We start from the raw sequence: 9,226 nt of genomic DNA on the forward strand, positions 1-9,226 counted from the left end.
GGGGGGGGGGGTGTATATAAATGTATGCTAGCACTCGGAAATGTATAGCAAAAGTTTTATAACTTTAAAAACGCCATGCTAAACCAACAAGTCACTACTTACATTTCATTGAACACTTCTATATATGTATGTATACACATACATGCATGTATACATACATACGTAGTTATATATGTGTATATATATATATATAAATATATATGAATGTATGCTAGCACTAGGATATGCATAACATCAGTTTTATAACTTTAAAAATGCCATGTTATAACAAGTCAGTGCTTGTATTTAATTGTACACTTCTATATATGTGTATATATATATATATACATGTGTGAATTTAGATATTAAAAAAAAAAAACGCCCCTCTCGCCCTCCGCGGGTTTTTTTTTCCTCTTAGCTTGGATATATATATCTGCAGAATATCTTAAGATTCAAAGTATTTCAAAGTCCAAAGTTCCATTGGGGTTCAGTATATTGGTCAAGGACACTTTAAAACCTGCGACAATCCTATAATTGCAAATATTTTGACTTTAACTTTCAACAAAAATGAAGCTGACCCAATAAAATCAAGGTTAACCAAAAGTGTTCCATTTTTTTTTCTCATTTTGTTTTGAAAAGCCGATCAATTCCCCTCAGAATGCAGGTCCTTTCTTCTGTATCCGGGATTCCTTTTATTACTGAACACTGCCACACCCAGTCCAGCAATTTTGGCTCTATTTTCCACAAACACTTATACCATACTTCCTCCAACAAGATCTCACTTTACTTTGTACCTTCTGCTTCTCAATTTACAGTTGTCACGGTTTTATCAGAAAATGGATGCGTGAGCACTGGACAAATAGTTCAGTTTAACAGGAAGGAAGTTCAGTGATCACGTTTATTTAAAGACGAGTCATCGTTGGAACATCAAAATCATGATTTATTTCACCTAAATTTAGGATTAGTTGTAGAAAATTAATATAGTAGTTCCTCTTATCTGTGGAGTACCTCAGGGCTCCATGTTGGCACTTCTAAAGTTTTCTCTTTTTTGTCCCTTTTGATGTCACTAACCTTCACTGTTTTAGTTGTATGTTATTTTCACTAAATATCTGTAACTTGAGTTAATCCTTGCTGCAGGTATATAACAAGTGAATGCTTTTATACAATTTATTACATTGGTTTTTCTCTCTGGGCGCCTTTAAAGTCAGCGTAGATTCATGCTGTAGTGAACGCCTGACACCGACCTCCTTTTTATGTATACGGACCGGAGTTCAGTTGTTTGGGTCAGCGGTGGAAAATACCTTCTTTAAAAATAAGCACTTTGAAAGAAATGATAGTAAAGTACACATACTGGCCACTTTATTAGGCACACCTTGATAGTACTGAGTTGGACCCCTTTCAGACTTGCTGTCAGAGATTCAACAAGGTAATATTCCTCAGAGGTTCAAATTGACATGATAGCATCACGGTGTGGTTTTCTTCTGCTGCAGTCCATCTGGTTGGACATGTTGTGCATTCAGAGATACTCTTCTGCAGACCTCAAATGTAACCAGTTTGAGTTACTGTTGCCTTTCTATCACATGGAACCAGTCTCGCCATTCTCCTTTGACCTCTGGCATCAACAAGGTATTTCCACACACAGAGCTGCTGCTCACTGGATATTTTCTCTTTCTCTGACTATTCTAAACTCTAGAGATGGTTTTGGGTGAAAATCTTAGTAGACCATTTAGACCAGGTCGTCTGACACCAACAAACATACCACGTTCAAAGTCACTTCAGTCACCATTTTGATACTCGGTTTGAACTGCAGCAGATGGTCTTGACCGTGTCTACATCCAGACATTTACTGAGCTGCTGCCACGTGATTGACTGATCAATTGGACAGGTGTGCCTACTAAAGGGGGCAGTGAGTAAATATCTGAGTGTTTAGTAAATATTAAACCCGGATGCTTTTTTTGTGTAGTTAATTTGTGTAAAGCCGATGTTAAGTTGGACTTATTGTCAGGTTTGATCATTGTGGGTCAATATGTTCATCCATATGTTCATCCATCTGATCATCCGTCTGTCAGTCTGTTGATCCATTGATCATTCTGTCTGTCCTTCCGTCTGTCTGTTCGTCTATCCTTCCATCCATCCCTTCATTCATTTGTCCGCTTGTTTTCCATCCATCTGTCCGTCCATTTGTTCATCCATCTGATCATCCGTCTGTCAGTCTGTCGATCCATTGATCCATCCATCCGTCTGTCTGCTCGTCTACCCTTCCATCATTCCGCCTATTCGTCCATCCATCAATCAATCAATCCATCCGTCTGTCTGTCCATCCATCTTTTCATTCGCCTGTCAGTCTGTCGATCCATCAATCCATTGATCCATCCACCCACCCCTTCATTCATCCATCCATCCATCCATTTTTCAAACCCGTTTAGTCCCTTTCAGTGTCACAGGGTTGCTGGAGCCTATCCCAGCCACTGTTGGGTGAAGACAAGGTACACCTTGGACAGGTCGTGGGTGTTTTGCAGTGAAATATGTAAACTTTAAGTCTTTAGATTTCATTCAAAGAATAGAAACAGTGTTTCTGTTGTCCTGGATCAAAGTCACTCAGACTAACTCTTGACTCACTAAAACACAGAAAGTCATTCATTGTAATGAAAGCTGTTCTGAGGTTTCCACTGAAAGTTCACAGACATCCTTCCATGCTCTTCCTATTAGCTGATTCTTATCAGACTCAGATGATGGAAATCTAATATTAAAGTTCAAAGAACTTATCATTTAAAAACGATGAAATTGTCCTTATCTTGACAGTATAATCCTCGTTTAGATAGCTGGATGGTTTCAGTCAAATGGATTAAAGTATCATCCCAGCCCATCCACAGAGAAGAAAACGTGTTCTGTTTCTAGATAAAAGCTGACGTTTGTGCAGAAGTTAGTAAATCTGATAGTTGACAAAAATAAACAGACACAGCCTTCCATGAAATGCTACAGATTGAGTTCCAGAAAATCTGAAAGATTCTCAGAAATGAAGCAACAAGCCGTATGTGGAACAATGTCGAACATGTGGAAAGCTCAGGGGTGGGGGGGGGTAGAAGCCTTTTGTGCATCAACATGTAAATGTGGCACTTTGTTGTGTTGTAAACTGAAAAATGGGAGCCGTCCTAAAGAGCCCGAGGGGGGAAAACGAGACCCCCCCACCCCCCCACACACACCCTCACCCCTCCCATCTCCCATGTCAGAAACACCATAAATGCTGGCATTTAAAACAGGAAGTAGGCTGTGATTTAAAGGCAGAGGAACCTCCGGCTGCATCAGTCCAGTCTTGTCATCCACAAACGCCGCCATGACTCCTCTGCAGCTCGCCGCCACGGTGCTGCTGGGAAACCTGACCGCCTGCATCTCAGGGCAAGGTAAACCGTGCACGCTTTCCATCTCCACGGCAGATTGAAGTTTTGGTTTTTGTGGTGGAAAATGCGGTTTCCATGGTGATAGCCTCAGGCGTGAATGGGTTAAAGGGATAAATGGAACAAAAAAATTCTTGCTTTTGTCATCATCTACTGAAAAGTTGTTCTTTTTGATCAATTTTCAGTTAATCAGTACATATAAAATCAGCTAAAAATGTGTTTTTTTAAACTTTTGTTGACACTTTTTAATGTCAAATAAGCTAAAAAATCTTAAGTAAAAGGAAAAGCGTATAAAACTTACATAACAGTGAGAATAAAATAACTAAACGATTAATTAAAATGGACAAAAATGTAAAAATAGGTTAAAAAAATATGAACAAAAGGCTTTGTTTACATGCTCGTCTGCAGCTATCAGGCTTCCACAAATAAGTCGGTCAAACGGGAAAAAGCTCCAGGCTGAATGTTACTCAATACGGTTGAGAAAAACAGGGTTTCCCAACCCTGGTCCTCAGGGGAGCACTGTCCTGCATGTTTTTGTTCTTCTCATCCTCAAACTGTCCAAACGCCATCAAAGGCAGGTGTGTTGGAGGATTAAAAATATCAAAGCTCGCCAAAGAATTAGATTATTTTTCGCATTTGATCCTAAATAAATCTGCTTGACTGAAGAGCTATAGTAATTTCTCTCATCTGGGGAGTACCTCAGGGCTCTATGCTGGCACTTCTTATCTTTTCTTTTTTTGTTTCTTTTAACGTTGCTAACCCACAGTGTTTTCTTAATTATATTTTATTTGTCTTAAATATCTGGTGGAAATTTAGTATTAAATGATTTATTTAAATAATTATGATTAATTATTATATTTATGATTAATTATTCTGATTAAATTTGCTAAACAAACAGTTCTGTATTACCAAAAGTTTTGTTTTCTATATTTTTTGAAGATGTTTAAATCTTAGTATTTTCTCCCAACTAACAGTGTTAGAAAAGTTTTTTGGTCATTTTATTTGCTTGTTTGTCTCTAATTTTTCTTTTTTTGATTTATTTTATAAGATTTCGTGCTCACATCTGCTCCCACTTTGTCTCTAAAAGTTTACGGTTTTTCACTTCCTGTGTTGCAGAGGTGCTTGCTCCTCCCACTCAGGTGAGGTTCAACTCCACCGACTTCAAAAACATTGTGGTCTGGACTCCGCCCACCATCCAGTCCTCACTGCAGTACTACGTCCAGTGGAAGATGTGAGGCGACACACACTCACTGTTATTCACTCATTTAACAAGACTCACTTGTAGTTTTTACATAGTGTAAATAAAATAAAAAATAATCATATTTCTTCATATAAACATAAAAAACTCACTTTTTTGGATAAAATGAATCACTTTGTGAAAGAAGGGTTTATCCATATTGGCTAAAATTTTAAGATTTTTCATGTTTGACTTTCACAAAAAATCTTCTTTTTAAAGCCAAAAATACATTAAATCTGCTGTTTACTTTATGAGTTTGAGATTAAAATGAGATCATAATAGAGCTTAAAGGATAAAACTCTTGGAGTTAGTCAAAAATAATATCTTTTTTTAGTTTTTAAGTAGATTTTTTTTCATCATTTCTCAACAACAACAAACTAATTTTTTGAATTTTTTTGAGAAAACTAAAGCAGATGTTCTTCTCTCCTCTTGCAGTTATGGTGAGCAGGAGTGGCTGGACGTGGCCAGCTGTCAGGGCATCCCGGAGCCCCAGTGTGACCTCAGCCGGGTCACCTCCGAAGCATCAGAGTGGTACTACGCGCGCGTGCACGCGGCTTCCGCGGCGTCCGGCAGCCGCTCCGCGTGGGCCCTGTCCTCCAGATTCAGCCCTCGCTGGGAAAGTCAGTGTTTGCCTCTTTTGGGTCACTTTCTCTGTCCACCAGTCTCCAAGCTAACGCTATGAAAATGTCCGTGCAGCTAAAATCAGCCCCCCCGTGCTGAAGCTGAGCATCACCAAGCGCAACCACGTCCAGGTGCACGTGCGGCCTCCTCGAGCGCTGCTGCGGAAGATGCGCGCCAATCTGTTCTTCACGGTGTTTGTCATCAACGCCGGTGGAGAGGAGGTAAACGTGTTTGTCCTAAAAGGTCAGAGGTGATCAGTGACATTTATCTCTAACAGGAAGTGTCCAATCTCTATTTTTGATGAAACAGAATCTTCCTCTTACTTAAAATAGTTTGTTGACTTTTTTAACTGTATTTATTCAAATTTGCTTTTAGGATGGTGAAAATATTTGATTTTTCTTTAAAATAAAGCGTGTTTTTCCTTTTTAAAAGAGAAAAGTATCAAAACTCTCCTTCAAAATAAAAGTACGGAGATGTCCTTTTATTAAGCTTTAGGCGAGAAGTAAACATGTCCGGAAATGACTCTTTGGATGAAGAAAAACAGGTTATCAAATGTTTTTTTTTTTTTAGATAAGAGGAAGGCAACATCTCTTTCAGATAGAGGGTGGGGCTTTCTGATTTCTCCCTCATTTGGTTGAATTGTTAGGTGTCTGTGGGGTGGGGGGGAGGATAAAGGATTTAAATAAAAAACTTTGCAATCCTGCAACCTGCGGCTCCTTCATCCCTCCATTGTGGCTCTTTGGCTTAAAATAAAAGAGGTGTGAGTAAATAAAACATTTATAGTTAATTGGTTTTCAGATTTTGTCATTTATATTTAAAATGTCAAATAACTGAAAAAAAATAACGATAAGAAAAGTTTAGAATTAGAATATGATGAAAGCACGTAAAGATTTATTTAAAAAAAATAGATTCCACACCAATGTTGTCGTGTTTATATTTGATAGAAAAAATTATAAAACACATTCAAGTCCTAAAAATGGAAAATGTTCGATTTGACTTTCACTCACTTGTATTTTAAGTACAAGTTATTTTATTGTATTTTTATTTTGAAGGGAACTTAAGTCCTGTGGTCAAAAGTAAAATAAGTGAAACTTTTTATACAAAAAAGCTATATTAATTCAATTATTATATTTATATTAATTGTATCTTTTATGGATGAATGGCTATAAAAGCATAGATAAATTGTATTCTTCTAAATCTAAATTTTGCTTGGTTTTAGTCAGTAAAAAAGTGGAACAAATGGTTCTTTCAGCACCAAAAGTTGCAGATCTATCCGTCCGTCTGTCCATCCATCCAGTATTGTGAATTTGTTCATGAAATTGCACCAAAGCTTCTATCTCCATTCAGCAGAGGCGTGTCGAATTCTAAAAAGGAAGAACCCTTCAGGCGTTTTTCCTTTTTATAAAGCGTTCAAAGGTGTGTTTACATAGTTTTCTGTGTAGTAACAGTGAAAAGGTTGTAATTAACTCCTAAAATTGTTGTTATTCGGAAGAGGAAGAGTATGAGCAGGCAGAAGAGGAAGAGTCCAGACAAAAGAGATAAAAAAAGCAGATGGTCTGATTTTCTCTGCCTCTCTGTTTCCCTTCAGACGGAGTATGACGTGGACAGCAGCTCCAACAGGCTGACTCTTCCTAAACTGAAGCACAAGGCAAAGTTCTGCATCCAGGCCCAGACCATCCTCTTCCCGCACTCCAAGAGCAGCGCTCGGAGCCCAGAGAAGTGCATCACCGCGCCCTGAAGTCACAGGTACGAGCGCTTAGAGCCGTCAGCAGTGAGGGAAAGGGCTTCTCTTTCTGAGAAGTGAAGTATCAGCTCTCACAGGGGGGAGGAGGAAACCCCTGGAGGAGAAATCCTAGTAGGGTTTCCTTACAATGGCTGTCATGACCCACCCAGCTCACTATTTTTAGGCTTCTCAAAGGTCACGGTGGATGTCGCTAACCTGGATTGTCTCTTTGCAGCAAAAGCGGCCTCTGTCTGCAGTTTCAATCTGCGCTACCTCGACGACCGCCTCCACCTCCAAGCATCAGGCAACTGGAGTTCCTAAAGATATTTTCATTTCAAGACAATAAAGTTATTTTATTCAGAAAACAGATTAAAATTTTCCCATAAACCTTTAGTTATATAAGCCTGAAGTGGCTAAAGTGGAGAGCGAATTATCAAAATTTTTACATTTTTCTAAGTAGATTTTTAATGTGACGTAATGGCGGTTAACATCCACCAGAGGGCGCCAAATCCTATTGAAGGAGCAGAGAGCTTCCCCTTTTTCTCTGATGGTTTTTTATGTATCACTGTTGGTGCTGCTATGATAATTGTCAAACAGTTCTCAGGTTGTTGTTTACGTACATGTTTTAGCATTTATATAAACACAGAAATGAATATAAATTTATTTATAATTTACATATGTATAATAAGCATTTTTTTTTTTTTGCCTTTAGTAGCTAAAAAGTCTGTGTTGCATGTGTAACTAACAAATAAAAGTTCTCTATTTTGCCTCAAAAATGTGCTGGTTTTAAGCTTTTTTATTTTTTAAATATATTCCAGTTTGTTTAAAATGAAAAGAGCATAAATGTGGTCAGGAAATGAACACAGAAGCGATTCAGACTTTTATTGAGAATGCTGGTGAGTTTGACACTTTTGATCGGTCGGCGTGAAGGAACCCAATACTGTGAGCAGCTTTCAGTCAAACAGGAAGCTTTACGGAGAAACAGGAAGTTTTTAGGCTCATTTAGTGGTTTTGGTCCTGGGTACAAGTTTTTTTTTTTTTTGTGAGGAATTTGGTCAAAAGAACCCGACTGAGCGGCGCTGCCGTCTGCTTGCATAAATAGTGAGTGCAGGCCGCCGCTCAGCGCAGTGGAATGTCATCTGCGAATGTGGAACTTCAGCAGCTTTATCACAGTGGAAACTGGACAGAAAAAAACAGATACTTACAGATTCTACAAATTCATGACTTCAGGAAGAGATCCGAAGAGTTATTAAATTGAGAACTTTGGGATCCTGAGGACATTTGTAAATAAAAAAAGAAACTAAACCATCTCCTGATTGTTTCTGGATGTAGAAATAAAAGTCAAACCAGTTCAGTGTAACAGAGATTCTGATGTGCATTAAGACTAAAAACGATCCATGATTGGAGACGGTTTCACAGTGAGGAGGATGAAGATGCAGGTTTTTGTGGAATATTCCAAAAAACATCGATATAAATACAAACAAAACTGCACCGTTACAAAAATAGTAGAAAGATTCAGTAAAAAGGGGCTTTCTGATCCCTCTTGTAACCGGTCTGTTAGAAACAGGCGTGAAACAGTCGTACAAAGAGAAATATTTACAAACGTTGTTCCTTTTTTTTTTAAATCTTTTTTTTCAGTTTTTCTGGAACAAGCCCCAACATAATAAAAGGATCTAAGAGCGGGAACGCTGCCGGGAATCTGACATGGAATGCTACAGCGAAGGAGGAGAAGTCTCTTCATATTAAATTACCTATAAAAATAGATATATAAATAAAAAGCTGAAGGTTTCGTGTTGGGGGCGGGGCTGCAGCGGCGGTCAAGTATGATCCGGAATGTTCCGCTCAGGACAGGAACTCCTTCTCCAGCTCGAAGACGGAGGGCCGCGCGGGGGAGCTCTGGATGCGGCAGAGCGGCACGGTGCAGTCCCGTTTCTGGCTCTCCGTGTCCATGTCCAGCAGGGAGCAGCCCCCCCCCGAGGACAGCACCACGCTCAGGTCGTGGGCCGTCTTCTCGCCGGTGTAGTGGCCCAGGGAGTAGCTCTTGTTGCGCCCTCGCAGCAGGGCCCAGGTGTGCGGTTTGGCCCGGAACGAGACGGGCCGCGGCCGCAGCACCACCTCCTCCGCCGGGGGCTTTTCCTCCTTCTGCGGGGCGGCGGGAGGCAGGGAGGGGGGGCCGTTGGCTGAGGACAGACAGAACAGTGACGTTTTAAGGTGAGTCGTGGGTGAGGTGGACGTCGTATGGGGCCACTTTTTGACATTTTGGGTCCTATT

The 9,226-nt window shown here is 39.7% G+C and overlaps 2 protein-coding genes across 3 annotated transcripts in view; one reads left to right on the plus strand and one right to left on the minus strand.

Moving 5' to 3' along the window:
• Nucleotides 1–1,810: 1,810 nt before the first annotated feature.
• On the plus strand, nucleotides 1,811–7,330 carry il22ra2 (interleukin 22 receptor, alpha 2). The gene is made up of 6 exons (XM_024296763.2): nucleotides 1,811–3,380; nucleotides 4,491–4,605; nucleotides 5,047–5,231; nucleotides 5,308–5,453; nucleotides 6,821–6,978; nucleotides 7,191–7,330. Exons 1-5 carry the CDS (start codon nucleotides 3,314–3,316, stop codon nucleotides 6,968–6,970), a joined length of 663 nt encoding a protein of 220 aa, XP_024152531.1. The 5' UTR covers nucleotides 1,811–3,313; the 3' UTR covers nucleotides 6,971–6,978; nucleotides 7,191–7,330.
• Nucleotides 7,331–7,823: 493 nt separating this feature from the next.
• The window catches only part of map3k21 (mitogen-activated protein kinase kinase kinase 21), a 25,688-nt gene continuing 24,285 nt past the window's right edge, over nucleotides 7,824–9,226 (minus strand). For both annotated transcript variants that reach the window (XM_024296762.2, XM_024296761.2), the window contains exon 10: nucleotides 7,824–9,135. In XM_024296762.2, coding sequence (XP_024152530.1) covers nucleotides 8,798–9,135 — 338 coding nt within the window. In that variant the 3' untranslated portion in view covers nucleotides 7,824–8,797. The remainder of the gene's footprint in view (nucleotides 9,136–9,226) is intronic.

Source organism: Oryzias melastigma, linkage group LG15 (assembly GCF_002922805.2).
Source record: "Oryzias melastigma strain HK-1 linkage group LG15, ASM292280v2, whole genome shotgun sequence".
NCBI lineage: Eukaryota > Metazoa > Chordata > Actinopteri > Beloniformes > Adrianichthyidae > Oryzias > Oryzias melastigma.

Excerpts from the sequence above, each read along its gene's own strand:
- il22ra2 (XM_024296763.2), top strand. The coding sequence starts at position 3,314 with ATGACTCCTCTGCAGCTCGCCGCCACGGTGCTGCTGGGAAACCTGACC. Across the intron at positions 3,381-4,490 it reads CGCCTGCATCTCAGGGCAAG|AGGTGCTTGCTCCTCCCACT; the intron begins GTAAACCGTGCA and ends CCTGTGTTGCAG. Across the intron at positions 5,454-6,820 it reads TCAACGCCGGTGGAGAGGAG|ACGGAGTATGACGTGGACAG; the intron begins GTAAACGTGTTT and ends GTTTCCCTTCAG.